The sequence below is a fragment of the Somniosus microcephalus genome, chromosome 8 (assembly GCF_052327205.1).
Source record: "Somniosus microcephalus isolate GS21.2 chromosome 8, FLI_Smic_1.0, whole genome shotgun sequence".
Classification (NCBI taxonomy): domain Eukaryota; kingdom Metazoa; phylum Chordata; class Chondrichthyes; order Squaliformes; family Somniosidae; genus Somniosus; species Somniosus microcephalus.
Window position 1 is genome coordinate 149559902 of NC_140994.1, and position 21236 is coordinate 149581137.

General features: G+C 42.4%; 1 protein-coding gene across 4 annotated transcripts in view; it reads left to right on the top strand.

Annotated features, from left to right (window-relative positions):
• slc23a1 (solute carrier family 23 member 1) overlaps positions 1 to 21236 on the top strand; it is a 157904-nt gene that overhangs the window by 93847 nt on the left and 42821 nt on the right. For all 4 annotated transcript variants that reach the window (XM_085995250.1, XM_085995252.1, XM_085995249.1 and 1 more), the window contains 4 exons: positions 8278 to 8366; positions 10280 to 10347; positions 12733 to 12914; positions 14144 to 14264. In XM_085995250.1, the coding sequence (XP_085851376.1) occupies positions 8278 to 8366; positions 10280 to 10347; positions 12733 to 12914; positions 14144 to 14264 (460 nt within the window). The remainder of the gene's footprint in view (positions 1 to 8277; positions 8367 to 10279; positions 10348 to 12732; positions 12915 to 14143; positions 14265 to 21236) is intronic.

A 21236-nucleotide genomic window follows, 5' to 3' on the forward strand; every position in this document is an offset into this window, starting at 1 on the left:
TAGTTAAGGCGGAGGTGCGGCCAGCCACTTTTTCGGCGGCCGCCTGCCCGCACCTCCTTCCCCGGCCTCCTCCACCACCCCCCCCGCGGCATTGCCGGCTGCTTTCCGAGAGCCCGGCACTTCTCCGTGGTGCCGGGCTCATTTGCCGGCACTAGCGAGCGGCGATCTCCGAGTTGCAGGCACCTCCCCCTTAAGAGAAGGAGGAGGCCTGCAGTACCGCAGCCTGCCGCTCCGCAGCGGGTGGTGCTGCGGCACCTACAGCGCTGAAATTCAGTTTCAGCGCCCCAAGCGGGGGCGGGCACACCCTAGAATAGCGCCCGGTTCTGACTTGGGGCGCAAAAACTGAATTTCTGACGGGCGCAACTGGCTCCGCGTGCAGCGCTAACTTTTGGGCGCTAGCCAGCTGGCGGGGCCAAAGTGAATTTCTAGCCCTATGTGTCCGCCTCACAGCTTGCTTTCCCACCTAGCTTTGTATCATCAGCAAACTTGGCTACATTACACTCTGCCCCTTCATCTAAGTCATTAATATAGATTGTAAATAGCTGAGGCCCAAGCACTGATCCTTGCGGCACCCCACTAGTTACAGCTCTCCAATCTGAAAATGACCCATTTAACCAGACTCTCTGCTTTCTCTCCATTAGCCAATCATCTATCCATGCTAATACATTGCCTCCAATGCCATGAGCCCTTATCTTGTGTAACAGCCTTTTATGTGGCATCTTATCGAATGCTTTTTGGAATCCAAATATACTACATCCACTGGTTCCCTTTTATCTACCCTGCTAGTTACACCCTCAAAACTCTAATAAATTTGTCAAACACGATTTCCCTTTCATAAAACAATGTTGATGCTGTCTAATCATATTATTTTCTAAGTGCCCTGTTACCACTTCCTTAATAATGGATTGCAGCAGTTTTCTGTTGACTGTCAGGCTAACTGGCCTGTAGTTCCCTGTTTTCTCTCTCTCCTTTCTTGAATAGCAGGGTTACATTAGCTACCTCCCAATCCATTGGGACCTTTCCAGAATCTAGGGAATTTTGGAAGATCACAACCAATCCATCCACTATCTCTGCAGCCACCTTTTTTTTTAGAACCCTAGGATGTAGTCCATCAGGTGCAGGGGATTTGTTGGCTTTTAGTCCCATTAGTTTCAAAATACTTTTTCTCTACTGATCTTAATTACTTTAAATTCCTCACTCCCATTAGCCCTTGGTTCCCCACTATTTTTGGTATACATTTTGTTTCCTCTACTGTGAAGACAGATACAAAATATTTATTTAAGGTCACTTGCCATTTCCTTATTCCCCAATATAAGTTCTCCTGGCTCGGCCTCTAAGGGACCAATGCTTGCTTTTGCTACTCTCTTCCTTTTTACATACTTGTAGATGCTCTTACAATCTGTTATATTTCTTGCTAATTTACTCTCATATTGCATTTTCTCCCTTTTTTAAATCAGTTTTTTTGGTCATCCTTTGCTGGTTTCTAAAGCTCTACCAATCTTCAGGCTTGCTACTATTCTTCGCAACATTATAAGCCCCTTCTTTTAATCTAATACTATCCTTAACTTCTTTAGTTAGCCATGGTTGGATCACTTTTTTCCTGTGGATTTTTTATTTTTCAATGGAATGTATATTTGTTGAGAATATTGGAATATTTCTTTAAATGTTTTCCTCTGCTTATCTATCATCATACCCTTAAATCTAGTTTCCCAATCTACCTTGGCCAACTCATACCTACGTAATTGACTTTATTTAAGTTTAAGACTCTAGTTTCTGACTTAGAATTTCACATCAAGTTTGAGAGTGACATTCTTATCACATTATGATCTCTCTTCCCTAGAGGATCCTTTACTATAATATTACTTATTAACCCTGTCTCATTACACAAAACCAGATCTAAAATAGCCTGTTCCCTGGTTGGTTCCATGATGCATTTGTTCTAAGAAACTGTCTCGCATGCATTCTATGAACTCGTCTTCCAGACTACCCTTGCCAATTTGATTTGACCAATCTATATGAAGTTTAAAGTCCCCCATGATTATTGTTACAAGCTCCTATTGTTTCTTGATTAATACCCTGTCCTATGGTATAACTACTGTTAGGGGGGTCTATAAACTACTCCCACCATTGTTTTCTGCCCCGTGTTATTTCTTATCTCCACCCATACTGATTCTACTTCCGGATCTTCTGTGCCAATATCCTTTCTAGCTACTGCCCTTAAGTCACCCTTAATTATCAGGGCTACCCCACCTCCTGTTCTAGCTTGCCTGTCTTTTTGAAACGTCAAGTACCCTGGAGTATTTAATTCCCAACCTTGGTCACCTTGCAACCATGTCCCTGTAATGGCTATTATATAAAAGCCATTTATCTCTATTCATGCCACTAATTCATCTATCTTGTTATGGATGCTTTGTGCATTCAGATAAAGGGTTTTTAATTTTAACTTTTTACCAATATTCCCTGCATTAACCTTATTTGCTGATGCACTATTACCTTTAAACTCTGCCCCTTAGTGTCCCACACTGTTTATTTTTACTCAATTCACTGCACTGCTCTATTACCTTGACTTTTCTCTTTAGATTGCTAAATTATCCCTCACCTGCTCCCTCCCCCACCTTTTTAGTTCAAAGCCTTATCTACAGCCCGAGTTATTCAATTTGCCAGGGCAATGGTCCCAGCCCGGTTTAAGTGGAGCCCGTCATAGAATCATAGAAATTTACAGCACTGAAGGAGGCCATTTCGGCCCATGTCCGCGCCGGCCAACAAAGAGCTATCCAGCCTAATTCCACTTCCCAGCTCTTGGTCCGTAGCCCTGCAGGTTAGAGCATCCCAAGTGCACAGCTAAGTACTTTTTAAATGTGGTTAGGGTTCCTGCCTCTACCACCCTTTTCAGGCAGTGATTTCCAGACCTCCACAACCCTCTGGGTGAAGACATTTCCTCTCAAATCCCCTCTAAACCTCCCCCCATTACTTTAAATCTGTGTCCCCTGGTTTTTGACCACTCTGCTAAGGGAAATAGGTCCTTTCTATCCACTTTATCTATGCCCCCTCATAATTTTATACACCTCAATAAGGTCTCCCCTCAGCCTCCTCTGTTCCAAGGAAAACCAATCCAGTCTTTCCTCATAACTAAGATTCTCTACTCCTGGCAACATCCTTGTAAATCTCCTCTGTACCCTCTCTAGTGCAATCACATCTTTCCTGTAATGTGGTGACCAGAACTGGATGCAGTACTCTAGCTGAGGCCTAACTAATGTTTTATACAGTTGAAGCATAACCTCCCTGCTCTTGTATTCTATGCCATTGCTAATAAGGGCAAGCATTCCGTATGCCTTCTTAACCACCTTATCTACTTGGTCTGCTATCTTCAGGGATCTGTGGACATGCACTCCAAGGTCCCTTTGTTCCTCTACACTACTCAGTGTCCTACCATTTAATGTGTATTCCCCTTCCTTGTTAGCCCTCCCCAAATGCATTACCTCACACTTCTCCAGATTGAATTCCATTTGCCACTGTTCTGCCCACCTGACCAATTTATTGATATCTTCCTGCAGTCTACAGCTTCCTTCTTCAGTATCAACCACACAGCCGATTTTAGTATCATCTGCAAACTTCTTAATCATAGCCCCTATATTCAAGTCTAGATCATTGATGTATACCACAAAAAGCAAGGGACCTAGTACTGAGCCCTGTGGAACCTCACTGGAAACAGCCTTCCAGTCATAAAAACACCCATCAACAATCATCCTCTTTCCTGTCTCCGAGCCAGTTTTGAATCCAATTTGACACTTTGTCCTGGATCCCATGGGCTTTTAACTTTGTGACCAGTCTGCCATGTGGAACCTTATCAAAAGCCTTGCTAAAGTCCATATACACTACATCAATCTCACTACCCTCCTTGTTACCACCTCAAAAAATTCAATCAAGTTCGTCAGACACGACCTTCCCTTAACAAATCTGTGCTGACTATCCTTGATTAATCCGTGTCTTTCTAAATGAAGATTTATTCTGTCTTTCAGAATTCTTTCCAGTAATTTTCCCACCACCGAGGATAGGCTGACTGGCCTGTAATTACTCAGTCTATCCTTTTATCCCTTTTTAAACAAGGGTACCACATTAGCAGTCCTCCGGCACCACACCTGAAGCCAGAGAGGATTGAAAAATGATGGTCAGGACCTCTGCTACTTCCTCTTTTTTGCTTCACTTAACAGCCTGGGATATATTTCATCTGGGCCTGGGGATTTATCCACTTTTAAAGCTGCTAAACCCCTTAATTCTCTGTCTCTCTGTCTCTGAATATTTCACACTCCTCCCCCCCCCCCCCGATAGCAATGTCTGTTTCGCCCCTCTCCTTTGTGAAAACAGAAGCAATGTATTCATTAAGAACCCTACCAACATCGCCCTCCTCCACACACACATTGCCCTCATTACCCTCATGATCTCTAATAGGCCCTACCTTTTCATTAGTTATGCTCTTACTCTTAATATATTTATAAAACATCTTTGGGTTTTCCTTGATTTTTCGCGCTCTCTCTTTGCTTTCCTAATCATTTTTAATTGCATCCCTGCACTTTCTGTACTCCTCTACAGATTCTGCAGTATTTAGCCCTCCATATCTGTCATACGCCTCCCTTTTTTTCTTTATCCTACCCTGCATGTCTCTAGACATCCAGGGGGCTCTAGATTTGTTAATCCCACCTTTTTTCTTTAAGAGCACATGTTTGGTCTGAACCCTCCAGATCTCGTCCTTGAATGCCTCCCACTGCTCTGACACTGATTTACCTTCAATAGCTGTTTCCAGTCCACTATGGCTAAATCCCCTCGAGCTTGGCAAAATTTGCTTTTCCCTAATTTAGAATTTTCCATAACTACCTTAAATCTAACAGAATTATGGTCACTAGCACCAAAATGCTCCCCCACTGATACGCCTTCTACCTGCCCAGCTTCATTCCCTAAAACTAAGTCCAGAACTGCCCCCTCCCTTGTTGGGCTTGCTACAAACTAGCTAAAAAAGTTCTCCTGGATGCATTTTAGGAATTCCGCAACCCTCTATACCCTTCACACTAATTTTATCCCAGTTAATATTGGGGTAGTTGAAATCCCCTACTATTACTGCCCTATAGTTTTCGCACTTCTCAGAAATTAGTCTACATATTTGCTCTTCTATCTCCCCCTCACTGTTTGGGGGCCTGTAGTACACTCCCAGCAGTGTGATTGCCCCTTTTTTATTTTTCAATTTGACCCATATGGCCTCGTTTGATGATCCCTCCAACATATCATCCCTCCTCACAGCTGTAATAGTTTCTTTAATAAATACCGTGACCCCCCCCTCCCATTTTACCTCCCTCTCAACCCTGTAACCAGGAATGTTGAGCTGCCATACCTGCCCCTCTTTCAGTCACGTCTCTAATAGCTATAACATCATTGTCCCAAGTGTCTACCTGTGCCCTCAGCTCATCTGCCTTGTTTGCTATACTCCTTGTATTGAATGATATACCATTTAGTACAGGCAAACCTCCTTGTTGACTACTATCTAGCCCTTGCTTCCTCTGTCCTTCCAATTTACTTTTCTATATTTTTGTTTTCCAATTCCAGTTTTTCTTCCCTCTCTATTGACTCTACTTAACTCCCATCCCCCTGCCAAGCAAGTTTAAACCCTCCCCAACAGCACTATCAAATCCTCCCGTGAGGATATTGGTCCTATTCCCATTGAGGTGCAACCTGTCTAGCTTGTAGAGGTCCCACCTCTCCCAGAAATGGTTCCAATTCCTCAGGAATCTAAAGCCCTCCCTCCTGCACCATCCCAATGGAACAGCTCCCTCTTTCCCCATTACTGGTTCCAGTGCCCCATGAATTGAAACCCCTTCCTCCCACACCACTCTTTGAGCCACGCACTAAAACCTCTAACCTGTTTGTCCCTATGCCTATTTGCACGTGGCTCCGGTAACAATCCAGAGATTATTACCTTTTGAGATGAATTCACAACCTCCCAACTCCATGCTACCACTGAGCCAAAGCTAATACGTGCTTTGAAACCCATTTCCACCAAGTTATGGTGAGGGAGTGGGAGAAGCCCTGAGGAAATTCACCCCCAAAAGAAAAGTTGTCTCCAAACTGGATGTTGAAACTGAACCTGCTGGCTGGTACTAATTACTCCGCAGCTCTACCCCATTGTATTGCATAAAGCTTTAGGAATTGTAAGGGTTCTTTTTGGACATCAACCTTTTCATTAAAGCTACTAGATTATCTCTCTCTTTTCCTTTTTAGTTTCCCAAAAGTCTGAAAGCATTATACTCCCAATGTTGCCACCAAGCACTATTCCATGCATTGTGTCCAGGGCTAAGCTCCCTGTAGAATTACACCAATATGAGAAGAATACTCTACAACCTCACTGTTACTTTCCCATTACCTGCACCAATATCCTTGTGACCTTGGTGAGCCTACAAATTTAGGGAAGGATGGTGCACTTTGTCGTATTAGTATTGGCTGTAAACCATTTTGGGATGTCCTGAGGTTGTGAAAAGCATTACATAATGCAAGTATTTTTCTTTTGAGTTGTATGTCAACCTTCTTTCACAAAAAAATGAGGTGACAATAAACTTTTCTTGCATTTTTAAATATTACCGAATGGAGGAAAACTTTAGGCTTAACACACTCATCCCTACTTTATATAAGTTCAACTCCACCACTTGAATTCTTTCTAAATCCATCAAACTCTACTCTCTCCAACATAATTCTTTGGCCACAACTCGTACTGTCTGCTATTCCACAAGTCTCTTTTTGCCCTTTTGCTGTAAAATTCTGCTTTAATGCCCTTTTTTTCCTAACTTTTTTTCATTTTTAACTCCTTGCCCCCTGGTGTTTAAATCCTTCATGGTGGAATTGTGCCTAATCACTTCTTTCACTCATTCCTCACACTCCCACTTACGATTCTTTCTCATAACTTAAATTCCTGATGCTCAGAATTGTCACTCTAGTCCCTGTAAACGCTAAAAGCAATATTATCCTCCTTGTAACCAGTTGCCAAGAATGGTGAGCAGTACTCGATGGAGTTATGGCGATGCCTTCTACAGCAGTAATATAACTAAGATTTGTAATCTTTGGAATGATTTTTTACAAAAGGAGGCAAGAGGCCCCTCTGGTAACACATTTTGTAAAATTGGGCTAAATGTCACTGCTAATAGAAACATAGAAGATAGGAGCAGGAGTAGGCCATTCGGCCCTTTGAGCCTGCTCCGCCATTCAATGCGATCATGGCTGATCATCCAAATTCAGTACCCTGTTCCTGCCTTCTCCCCATATCCCTTGATCCCTTTAGCTTTAAGAAATATATCCAATTCCTTCTTGAATATATTTAATGAACTGGCCTCTACTGCCTCCTGTGGTAGAGAATTCCCCAGGTTCACCACTCTGGGTGAAGAAATTCCTCCTCATCTCAGTCCTAAATGTCCTACCCCTTATCCTTAGACTATGACCCCTGGTTCTGGACTCCCCGGCCATTGAAAACATCCTTCCTGCATCTAGTCTGTCCAGGCCTGTCAGAATTTTATAGGTTTCGATGAGATCCCCTCTCAATCTTCTAAACTCCAGTGAGTATAAGCCCAATCGACACAATCTCTCCTCATACGTCATTCCTGCCATCCCAGGTATCAGCCTGGTGAATCTTCGCTGCACTCCTTCCATGGCAAGAACGTCCTCCCTCCGATAAGGCGACCAAAACTGCACACAATACTCGAGGTGTGGTCTCACCAAGGCCCTGTACAACTGCAGCAAGACATCCTTGTTCCTGTACTCGAACCCTCTCGCTACGAAGGCCAACATACCATTTGCCGCCTTAACCGCCTGCTGCACCTGCATGCTTACCTTCAGTGACTGGTGCACAAGAACACCCAGGTCTCTTTGCACTTCCCCTTCTCCCAATCTATTGCCATTCAAATAATCTGCCTTCCTGTTTTTGCCACCAAAGTGGATAACCTCACATTTATCCACATTATAGTGCATTTGCCATGTTTCTGCCCAATCACCCAACCTGTCCAAATCGTACTGGAGCTCACTATCTAATCTTTAAAAATGGATTAGATCCTTAATTTAGAATTACTTTGCTAATTAAACTCGGTTACAAAAAGCAATTATTTCAAGTTGAATTGAAAATGTAAGTAATTGATCTGTGCCACAAAGCACACAATAATGTTACTGATCAAGATCACCAAAATCATGGCTCTTTTTAATTCCATCTTGTTTGATTATGCTAATGTTTCTAAATTTTGATTTTCTTAGGCTTCCCCTATTTCAAGCAAGTGCCTTTGCATTTCTTATTCCCGCCAGAGCTATCCTTGCCCTAGACAAGTGGCAGTGCCCAACTGAAGGTATTTAAAACTAAGTATAAGAGATACCTGAGCAAAACATTCAAAGACCTGGTGGTTCTTCTTCCAATATATGCAAATCAGCATTGGAGGATTTCCAATCAGTTAGTATAATAAGCTTGTGTATGGTCGTCATTGTTACCTTTTGGATTTGATTTGTGTTCTATGATTAATGTATAGATATTAATACATGATTGGCAGTGCACTTTGCTTTCATTTCAGTATTAAGAAAGACTGTCACATAAAGTCAGTACTTTGTCTTATTTTGTTTGTGGAAATGCCTTTCAGTTATGAGATCATCTCCTTGTTATGTGCATATTTTTAACTTGACTCCTCAAAGGCTCAGTTCTAGGCTCCTGTCTGTCTCTCAATGACTGGAACTGTAATCGTTTTCCACTCTTGTTCTATCTAATTGGCATGAATGAGGGACATTGAATAATACAGCCTCAGCTGTGCTAGTCAACTTCTACTGACTGCGCATATTTGGGCATTCCAGCTTCTTCCGAAACTTGCCATTGCATTGTGTGTATATATGGACATGTAGCACTGCAGTGAGCTCTTAAGTTGCAGAAGAAGCCAAGCCTGACCACTCAATGTGTGTACTAGATATGAACTGGTTGCACACCTCTTGGCCAGTGGAATTAGATTGTTATTTAAGTTTTACAAATGATGCCTTCAATGCATGACTTGATATTGCCTTGTCATGCTGTGTATTCCATTGGAGTGGTTGTTCAGTCCTGGTGTTAGACTGGGCAGGTGCCATTGGTAAGTCTTGGCATCAGTAAAATTGGACATTTTTTAATGTTCAGTGGGGTATATTTTATAATATATGCCTGTAAAATGGGCAGTGATCTATTGCACCAGATTTCTGCCCAGTTGGATCCCATTTAACCTACAGGTATTGTCCTGATGCCAGAAAGGCTTGCCAGTTTGCAGTTTGCAGTTAATTGTATTAAAATTAGGGCCCAAGGATTGTCCTTTAGATGTCCATGCAATTTCCTCTCTGTTAACAGTAGTATATCATTCATGTAAAATGGATGTCCAGGATGCCAGGATGTGCTGATTATGCAAATACATTTAGAGCAGAATTTTGAGTTTGTTGACTATTCAGGAAGCTTTGCACCTTTTAGAAATTTTCATAACTGCCTGCCACCCCCCTCCAATCAAATAATTTAATCCAGTGTCTTATATTGGGATCCTTGCATCACAGTTGTGCTATTATGAGCTATTTGAAAATCTTAATGTAACAATTGCACCATACTGCATGTATCTTAAGGTGAGTGTTGTCACCAGCAAATCAGACTTCCTTGGTATTCTATTCCTAAAGTTAAATTACATGTTAGTGTGAACTATGATGTCACACAAAGTAAGGTACCATGAGCCAGTGAGATTGGCATCCACATGATATAAAGCTATACAAACTGTTGCAGGGTGAGTTCGGCCCATTGTGTCTATGCCGGCTCTTTGAAAAAACAAACTAATTAGTCCCACTCCCCTGCTCTTTCCCAATAGCCCTACAAATTTTTCCTTTCCAATTCCCTTTTGAAAGTTGCTATTGAATCTGCTTCCATCACCCTTTCAGGCAGTGCATTCCAGAGTTTTTCCCCTCTCTTTCTTTCTTTCTCTCCCCCCACCCCCCATATGAGGGACATCAGACTCCTAATATTTCAAGTTTAAAAAGATATACCTGCAAATCACTTCAGTAACTATCAGATTTGCTAAATCAGAAAGTTAAAACCAAGCTGTCTTTAAAAATGAGTAACTGCACAATTTAACTCCAGATTTCAGATGAGTCACTGTCTCAAGCAGATAACTTTTTCAATGCAAGGAGATGCTTTTGAATTTCTTTAGTTATTCACTCTTAATTTCTAATCCATGTTGAAATTTAACTGTCGCTGTATCCTTGATTTTTACAGAGGAGATTTATGGAAATTGGACCTTGCCTTTCAACACAACCCATATATGGTACCCAAGGATGAGAGAAGTAAAGCATTAGAAATGCAATCATTTTTTAAATGCCTACAAGAAAATCGACTGCTAGTGCAATAGGATATAACTCCTAGTCTTCTCCTATAGTCCAGCCTTTGCCCTACTTTTGAATCTTATGTAGGTCCACTCCTGATTTAAGTGGGAGCCTCATCCAGGGCCTGGAAATGTGGTGGCTTTGAGGCAGCATCTTGATTTTTAGCATTTTAACCCCTTGCCTGACCCTTTACTGCCCACTGGTTGGGGAGGGGGTTAAAATAGAAGCCAATATGTCTAACAGTTTTAAATAGTTTAAACATTAAAGTGACGGAGGTCTAGGGGGAGTATTTTCTGTTTAAAAGTAATACTACCCCTCCCCACCCATTTTCTTTTTTTTTAAACCAGACAGACACACAAGTAATCTAAATATATATAGTATTTACTTAGTATTAAATACTTTTTGGTAGCCTCAAGGAAACTTGCCATTTAAAACCTGTTTTTCTCTATTTCTGGTGGATCAGCCTCTGGTCACTTTGAACTGAATGCTCCCATTTGAGCTGATATTTCAAAATGAATAATATGTCTCTTTTTATATATTTTTAAAGACGGAAGTGGATGAGGACTTTAAATGAAAGTACTTCTCTTTTGTAAATAACTGGCTTTTGTATAATTTTTTAAATCCTAACTACAAACCAATGTAGGTTGCTGGGGTTACTTTGACTCCTATTATTAGTAATTGGTTTTGACTCCTATTATTAGTAATTGGTTTCAATGAATACCTCAACGCATGAAAAGTACAATTGTGCAAATGGCCCTGTGGAGTATAAAACCTAATCAGTCAGAATCCAATTTCACTTGCTGTAATGGCTCTTGCATTTCACACTTGCAACAATGTAATGCAGATCCAGAATAAACCAGATAGAAAATAATGTCTGCATTTCATTGTGGGTTTCATTGAAAAATTCCAAACTTATACAAGTAAACCTTTAAAGGAATACTTGCATGTCAGTAGTGAAGATTTGACGCTGCTTCTGTTCATGTAGATTATATCGGTACATAAAATGTTCACAATATGGCTTTCTCATTGTGACCTAATGAAAATATAACCCCCATGTAATTTGATAGAACACGACTACTTAAGTGACTTGTACCTTCTGTCCAAAATATTGAGCCAAATTATTTTTTTTATTATTGTTTTTAGAATAACGTGATCAAGATTATTTTAAGGGCTTCCACAACACCTCCTTGCAATCTGAGTCTCCGAACTCGGGCTGTGGCGGATTATGGGTGCTTCACGTGCTGTGCCATGTCCTACTAAAATATAATTTTTGAATATGTACATCAGGATAGGTTTATCTTTTCCTTTACCCATTGTGTTTTGTAAGCACCATGTAGTGATACCTAATTTTTTTTTTGTCAGGTGCAGAAGTGGCGGTGTTAAGTGCCAATTAGCAGCATCACTTTTGTAGAATAGGTTTCTGTTTCATTTCATTGATTTAAAAGGACGGCAGACACTGTGCATGATGAGGATTAATTTTAATGAAGACAACAGATTCCTATTTGGGTGCATTATAGTTCCTTGAATGTTTTTGTAGTAACTATTCAGATAAACATCCCTATCAGCAGTGATCAACACTGTCTACTGTCATATGCAAAAACAATACTCCAATATCCTGACAGTATACTGTATTCGCTGCTCACGATGCGGTCTCCTCTACATTGGGGAGACCAAACACAGATTGGGTGGCCGCTTTGCAGAACACCTCCGTTCAGTCCATAAGGGTGACCCCGAGCTTCCGGTCGCCTGTCATTTTAATTCAACGCTCCATTCCCACTCGGACCTCACCGTCCTTGGCCTCTTGTATTGTTCCACGGAAGCTCAACGTAAACTCGAGGAACAGCACCTCATCTTCTGATTAGGCACTCTGCAGCCTTCCAGACTCAATATCGAGTTCAACAATTTCAGATCATAACCTCGGCCCCTATTTCATTTTTTCTTGTAATTTTTCCACTCCTTTCCCCCCTCCCCCTTTCCTTTTGTTTCGCTCTCTCACCTGGCAGCTATCCCTTGCCCTGCCAGTACACTTTACACCCAATCTCAGCCTATTACCATCTCCTCTAGCTTCTAACACCTTTTATTGTCTCTTTTTTACTACTTTTGTTTCTTTTATTCTTTTGTCCGATCGCAGCCCTGCCTCCGATCTATCTTTTCTTTCCAGTTTTGAAGAAGGGTTCGACCCGAAACGTCAACTCTAATTTCTGTCCACGGATGTTGCCTGACCTGCTGAGTTTTTCCAGCATTTTCTGTTGTTATTTCGGATTTCCAACATCCGCAGTATTTTGCTATCCAACTTAATTTCTGTGCAGTGTTAGTTTATTGCAGGCATTTCTCTCAACAATACAGATACAAGGTGCAATTATAATATCCAGCTTGGCTGAAGTGGTGATTGGCTTTGTGGGTCTTCCAGGAGCTCTGCTTGGTTACATTGGACCACTCACTGTCACCCCTACAGTCTCCCTGATCGGATTGTCTGTATTTCAAGCAGCTGGGGAAAGAGCTGGGTCGCACTGGGGCATTTCCATGTTGTAAGTACAGGATTTGATTCACTTTTTACGTAGCAATAATACCCTAACCAAAGTAATTGCAATAATCTAAAGCATTCAGCGTCTGAAACATTTATTTAAAAAAAAAAACCTCTAGTCCTTGGACTAAGGAAAATGAAGATCCATATCATGAACCTATCCTGAGAATTCACTGATTGGCACTAGAGTTGGCTAATCCTGTCCCCAGAGGTCCTGAAACTAGAGGGCATGTGAAATGTAATGTCACACTGGCACAGCAAGAGATGCCATTCTATAGTTTTATTTAAAACACAATAGAATGGCTCTAAACTGCATCTGACCCATGTCATGAGCTGCCAGCACTGACTGCAGAACAGAAAATATGCCATTACCAGCAGTACCATCCCAACAAGCACACATCGACGAGGACTGCAGAGGAACTGAATTTTTGCAGCCAACCTTTATTTGTTGCCTTTCTTCCATACCCGTTTCCCTAACAGAAGTATTAACCCTTTGCAGAGATATACTCAACTTTTGTTGTCTTTCCCAAATGACCATTGTTTGTTTGTGAACCTGGCAGGTTTTTCAGCAGTGACACCACAGCAGAACCTACTCCTGACCTTGCCTGATATCCATGCAGGAATCAGCTTGGAATATATTTGGTCCTGCACATGCATAAATGAAGTCCAAAACAATGTATCTGATGGGCCCAATATATTCTTTGTTTCCTAATTCTTTTAAAATATGAGTCATGTATTTCCTCTACATATAATTGTACAGCCCCACCAGCATCAAATGTTGATATACAGTAAACATATTGCCTCAGTGCATGATGCAGGGACTGTCAGGGAAGTGGGACCAGGATACTATCCAGTACCATCATGATATAAAATTGTGCGTCTTGCAGAGATGCAGAAGTGTCCTCCTTCACATTTCTTCCATATGCCAAAATAGGCAATTCATTTTTCACTTCAAAATATTAATATAGAATTACACATTATTAGCAGTAAAACCAGCAAATATGTCACTAATTAACATTCCCTCCAATGCAGACGTGTATGTACAAGTTAGATTTGAATGCATTTTGGTTTTAAGTAAATATAGGTTTGAATGCCGGTCATATACTATTGCAGTACAAAGTACCTGCTATTCAGTAGCACATCAGGCAATGAATAAGTTAATAATGTTTTCAGGTAATGTCAATATGCTCACCACATTTATTAAAAACATGTATTTTTTCCCTCCTTTCTTAGAACTATTATTTTGATTGTACTATTTGCCCAGTACCTGCGCAACGTGAATTTCTTAATGCCTGGCTTTAAACGTGGAAGTGGATGCACAACAGTGAAGATACAAATATTCAAAATGTTTCCGGTAAAAATGATGATACCTAACTCCAACAGTAACTAAACAGAACTTCTCATCTGATTCCAATTGTACCTCTCTCTGCTCTGAAATCTAAGGAGAATTCTACTTCCAGTTTGATTTATTTTCCAATGTTGGAATATATAAATTGGAGTTTGCCACAAACCAAACATCTAAATATATCTAAATAATTGGATCTTTTAGATAATAGGTTGGGGAAAAAACCCAACTGTGAACTGTTCAAATATAATTTAGATTATTCACTTCTATAGATGTACCCAAAATCAATTTGAAAGCTTTTTGCTTTACAGGCATTTTAAATTATGTAAATAAGTCTCAAATTAGCTTTCCAACAGCAGCAAATGTGATTATTATATCAATATGCATACAGAGGCATTTGGGGCTGAAATCTAATCTGAATGGCAATAGATTGGGAGAAGGGGAAGTGCAACGAGACCTGGGTGTCCTTGTGCACCAGTCGCTGAAGGTAAGCATGCAGGTGCAACAGGCGGTTAAGACGGCAAATGGTATGTTGGCCTTCGTAGCGAGAGGGTTTGCGTACGGGAACAAGGATGTCTTGCTGCAGATGTCTTGCTGGAGTATTGTGTGCAGTTTTGGTCGCCTTATCTGAGGAAGGATGTTTTTGCAATGGAAGGAGTTCAGCGAAGATTCACCAGGCTGATACCTGGAATGGCAGGAATGACCTATGAGGAGAGATTGGGTTGATTAGGCTTATATTCGCTGGAGTTTAGAAGAATGAGAGGGGATCTCATTGAAAATTATAAAATTCTGACAGGATTGGACAGACTAGATGCAGGAAGGATGTTCCCGATGGCCGGGGAGTGCAGAACCAGGGGTCACAGTCTAAGGATAAGGGGTAAGCCATTTAGGACAGAGATGAGGAGGGATTTCTTCACCCAGAGAGTGGTGAACCTGTGGAATTCTCTACCACAGAAGGCAGTTGAGGCCAATTCATTAAATATATTCAAGAAGGTGTTGGGTATATTTCTTCAGGCTAAAGTGATCAAGGGATATGGGGAGAAGGCAGGGACAGGGTACTGAATTTGGATGATCAGCCATGATCTCACTGAATGGCAGAGCAGGCTCGAGGGGCCAAATGGCCTACTCCTGCTCCTATCTTCTATGTTTCTATGTAACACATGGCTACTTATTTTCAGACTCCACAAAGTCTGAAAAAAATGCAAATTCTTCAAAATAGGTTCCACCTGCCATAGGAAAATCAAATGTCTGGACTTTGGAGCTGTTTCAATTGCTGTGCAATATCATACACGAGTTGACTTCTGATTGCACTCCTGATGACCAGTGTAATGGTTACAAGTGTTACTTTTACATTGGTTTGACACTGTGTGGGTGTAAATTACAACTTCAGCATTGTAAAAGGGCAAGAGGCAGACCAGATATCTGTTAAACACCAATCTAACCTTCCTTCAGTTGACATCAGTGGAAAGGAAAATATGGCAGGGTGTATAACGGATAGCTGACTCACTATGGCCTGTTTTACATCCTTGCCAAAAGCTGAAAGTTCCACCCTATATTAGATGTTAATAACTGTCTTGGCTACTACAGAACTGACTAGAGCCCTCCACCCTCTCTCCTCAACACGGACATGTGCAGGGATAATTCCGCAAGCACTAGCTGTTCTCTGGTTAGCTCACCCAATTGCCCATTGTTGATACTTAAGCAGCAAGTATCAGCAGGCTATTTTACTACAGGAAGCATAACGCCCAAGGCTGATTCTTTCTTTGCCTGATATCCGCATACAGGCAGACTTTTCAGCAGTAATCAGCAGCAGTCAGGTTTAGGAACCCTACCTGGATTCTTCCTCTTACCTCCCCCCTGCCTTACAAGAGAGACTTGCTCTGCATCTCACTTTGCTGTACCTGATCTGGGAATGCTTAAAGCAAGGATAATGCACAAGGAACCCAGGGTATCATTGGTGGGGGCTAGTAAAGAAATATTTTTCAGGGAAGTTTTCTTGCCTATTATGTGTAACAAATTAGCACACTATCTTGGCAGGGTGATTTTCATTGGTTTAGGAGCATTGTCCCCTCATTACAGGAGGGGATAATGGTCCACTTGCTGATAGTTCCTGGGGAACATATGTTCAGCATGCAGAAGTCACCATGTTATCTATGCTGGTACTGATGACCTTCATCATGACCTGCTGTTCAACTCTTTATAAAAACAGACACTTGTGACTGCATCAATTGATTTTGATATAGCCTGCAGAAACTACTTAGATATTCATCTAACCCTAGATTATTTAACACTGCTCAGGGCATGAAAGGACAGGTAAGTGGAATCATGAAATGTATAATGAATGCTTCTAATTGCAGATCCTACCAAGTTACGTCTCTAATTATACTATCCACACACACTAAGGGTATATCGAAGCAATACAACTTGAAAAAAGCTTCAAATGTTAGTGAAACTTAAATCATTTATACATATGTTGTTGCGTTTACTTTGTTTCTCTGTCAATGTTCTTAGAGTCATAACGGCACAGAAGGAGGCCTTTCGGCCCATCGAGTCCGTGCCGGCTCTCTGTAGAACAATCCAGTCAGTCCCATTCCCCCACTCTATCCCCATAGCCCTGCAAGTTTATTTTCCTCAAGTGCCTATCCAGTCTCCCCATGAAAATATTGAGTGTGTCGCTTCCACCACTTCCGTCATCAGCAAGTTCCAGCTCCTCACCACTCGCTGCGTAAAAATGTTTTTCCTCATGCCCCCCCTGTATCTCTTGCCCAAAACCTTAAATCTGTGTCCCCTAGTCCTTGTACCATCAATGAGTGGGAACAGCCTTTCCCCGTCTAGCCTATTCAAACCCGTTATAATCTGGTGGTACTCCATCAAAACACCCCTCAACCTTCTTTGCTCTAATGAAAACAAATTCAGCTTCTCCAACCTGTCCTTGTAGCTAAGATCCCCCATCCCCGGAACCATTCTGGTAAATCTCCTCTGCACCCTCTCGAGGGCTTTCACATCCTTCCTAAAGTGTGGTGACCAGAACTGGATGCAATACTCCAGTTGTGGCCTAACCAGCACTTTATAAAGGTTCAGCATAATTTCTCTACTTTTGTATTTAATACCTCTATATTTATGAAGCCCAAAATTCCATATGCTTTGTTAACCACTCTCTCAATATGTCCTGCCACCTTCAGGGACCTATGCACATTAACTCCCAGGTCCCTCTGTCCCTGCACACTCTTTAAAACTGTGCCATTAAGTGTATATTGCCATTCCCCGTTCCTTCTGCCAAAATGCATTACCTCACACTTCTCTATTAAATTCCATCTGCCACTTGTCTGCCCATTCTGCTAGCCTTTCTATGTCCTGTTGCAGTCGATTGGTATCATCCTCACTGTTTACCACCTCCACACCCCCCCCCTCCAAAACAGCCATTTACCACAACTTGCTGTTTTCTGTCCCTAAGCCAGTTCCTTATCCAAGCTGCCACTGACCCTTCTATTCCATGAGCCTCAATTTTGTTAACCAGCCTTCTATGTGGTACTTTTTCAAACGCCTTCTTAAAATCCATGTAGACAACATCCATTGCATTCCCTTCATCAATCCTCTCTGTTATTTCATCAAAAAATTCAATTAGATTAGTCATACACGATCTGCCTTTTACAAATCCATGTTGGCTCTCTTTAATCAGCTTAACCTCTCCAATTGCCTGTTAATTTTTCCCTTGATTATTGTTTCTAAAACTTTACCCACAACTGATGTTAAACTAACCAGCCTGTAGTTACTAGGATTGTCCTTGCACTCTTTCTTGAACAATGGTGGTCTTCTTCCTCATTCTGTATAACACTTCTTCCTCCCTTTCTACTTTTGTTAGGTTTTATTCCCTTGTCTCCCCAATTTCAATTATATTTACTCACCTCCCTGCTATGTACTTGTAAAAAAAAAATCAATACATAATATGCATAAAACATTCAGTGAATCAAACATACCCATCACATTATCCAGTCATTCCAACAGCACTATCCAGTCATTCCAACAGCACTAATTTTTTCTCTCACTGCCATTTCTGCATGGTTGGATGAACCTGAGAAGCCTCAACAGTATCTTTTAACCCCAGGCACACACTTTCCTCTGGCCTTGTTTTGCACCTAATGCAAGAAAAGAAAAAAAGACACCTCAGCATGCCAACAGTGTTCTGATTCCACCTCCACTCGTAATCATCATGAGCCCCAGGCTGTACTTCTGTTTCCATCTCGCCAGTCCTGTTAACCCCTCGCTTCTGTGAGGAGGATCTACCCCTAACTTGGGGGATCAGTGTTCGCTGCTTTAGGAGACTAAACACGCCGGTCAGTCTGTCACTTTCTCAGTAATACACAAAGTCAGAAACTGTAAAATAAGTAAAGTTTTATTCCGGCCACCGGTACTGGACTTCACTCTGAGAAACCCTTTGGCCTAGAAATTGAGTTTGCGCTGCGCCGGGGCTTAACGCCGGAAATTTAGCGCCGGTGCTAAGTCGCGCTGCGCGTGCCAAAAATTCAGTAGCGCCGCGCCCAAACGGCTGCTGGCGCTACTGAAGGCTGTTTGCGCCTGAAAACTGGCGCTACGCGCCGCATTGCGGCGCTATTCCGGCGCTGCGGCGCCCGATGCGGTGCGGCAGGCTCGGGAAGTGCAGGCCTCCTCCTTCAGTTAAGGAGGAGCTGCCTGCACCCGCCCGCGGGCCGGTTAAATCGCCACAAAAATGAGCCCGGCACCTCGGAAGTGCCGGGCTCGCAGCCGAGAAGCATCTGTTCCGCGGGGGGGGGGGGGTGGGGGAGTCCGGGGAGGGAGGTGCGGGCCGGCGGGAAAGCGGCCGGCCGCCGCTCCACCTTTATGCGCTGGCGCAAAGTCGTGTAAGACTCTGTTGCCAGAGTCTTAGTTGCGGCTGCCACGGGCAAGGCGGCCGCAACTGAATTTCGGCGCTGGGGCCCGTCACCACGGCAACCGGGACGCTGCGCACACCGATGACGTCATCAGTGCCGGCGCAGCGCTACCGGTGTAATGCCGATGTTGGGCCCTAGTCAATTTCAAAACCGGCTGTAAGTCCAGCGCAATGCCCTCTAGCGCCGCAAAATGAGCGCTAAGCCCACTCAATTTCTAGGCCTTTGTGTTTGCCCACAGGGAAGCATCCTCTAGAGTGCGCCCCTAGACTCACGGGGCTACAATATTTATACATTTTCATAAACTTGCAAGTCGTCATGAGAATACAGAAAACTAGGCGATCACACGCTACACAAGTCATTTGTTTCTTTTTACAGAGTTCTGTTTAAAATTCACTTTAGCTTTCAACAAAATTCAGCCCTGAGACTGTCTCTACTCTGTTCTATAAACATTCTGTTTCTGTTCTTTCTTATCTATTTGTACTGCATTCCCACAGTCCTGCATCAGTTTTTTACATTTAAACCATTCACCCATGTCAAGTAGTCCATCATGCCTTGCGAGGCATTGGTACAGCAGTATGGGATTAATCTAGCTTAACAGTCCGAGCTGCCATTCTCCACCTTGGATACAAGACTTGCTCTCATTTTCTTATCTGATTGCCCCAAACTTCATGCTGGCATCTGTACTCGCAGACTGGCCGTCTCTGCTCCCCTCTACGAAAATGGACTAAGTCTCTGCGCCACTGAACAGACCGAGATCCTGCCAATGGTTTGCTCCATACCTTCAGAACACTTTTTAACTCTGCTCTCTTCTGGGTAGTTTGCAGTTATGATATTGAATTAACATTTTGGGGGAATTTATATAGTTGTCTTTTGGTTATTTTATGATATATTTTGTATTTATATTCTATTAGGCATTCAGAATATACAACAACACAGCTTGTATTTATATAGCGTGTTTAACATAATAAAACATCCCAAGGCACTTCACAAGAGTGTTATAAGACAAGAAATTGACACCGAGCCACATAAGAAATTAGGGCAGATGACCAAAAGCTTGGTCAAAGAGGTAGGTTTTAAAGAGTGTCTTAAAGGAGGAAAGGGAGGTGGAGAGGTTTAGGGAGGGAGTTCCAGAGCTTAGGGCCTAGGCAGCTGAAGGCACAGCCACCGATGGTTGAGCGATTATAATCTGGGATGATCAAGAGGGCAGAATTTATAATCTGGGATGATCCAGAGGGCAGAATATGTAAAGATACTTGTGCAAAAAAAAATGATGATGGAATAATTCATCGATCAGTATCCATATAAAGATTTCCGACATTGTTGTCCATTAGGTAGATTTAATTGCTCCATGCTAGCTATATAACTGTTCATCACTCACATTACCGGAGACCAATACCCATGCTTTTGACAAGTCATCACTCTAAAGGCAAGGCCCTACTCACCTGCTTTATCAAGACTTAAATACCCTTTTGGCTTGACATTCATTCAGTACTGAGCATATCTGGTAAATCAATAATGGCTATCATGGAGGCCCTTATGAATTGTAACATTTTAAGGAATTTATCATACAAATGGATGTAGGCATATTAAAAACAATGGGCCAGAAATAACTGCCAAAGTGATGCTCACCGTTATTTATGTGCGAATCGCACATAAATAACTTCAAGTGATGTTAAACACAGAGGGCGAAATTGGATGCCTTTGCGCCACCAGGGGGCACTAACTGGGCACAAATGGCTTTACGACTGGACGTGGCGCTGATGTCGACTCCCGCCATATTCGGTGGGAATTTTGCTGCAGCACTAAGGTGTTGCCCCCCCGATCTTCTTTGTCCGGAGATCGTGATGTCATTGCTGTATGCATCGCCCGATAGTGCCCCGGACCTGAAATTGACTTCCGCCCCCTGCAGCAGTGCCAGGCGTAAGCTTCGCCAGCTGCAGGGGGCATGCATCAGGTGGCCGGCTGCTTCGGGGGCACTGATTAAAGTCGAGGTGGCCGAGGTAAGTATAAAAAAAAACCTTACTTTTCTTCCAGTTTTTTTCATGGGTTCCTGCTCGCGATCGATTAGCCCGGC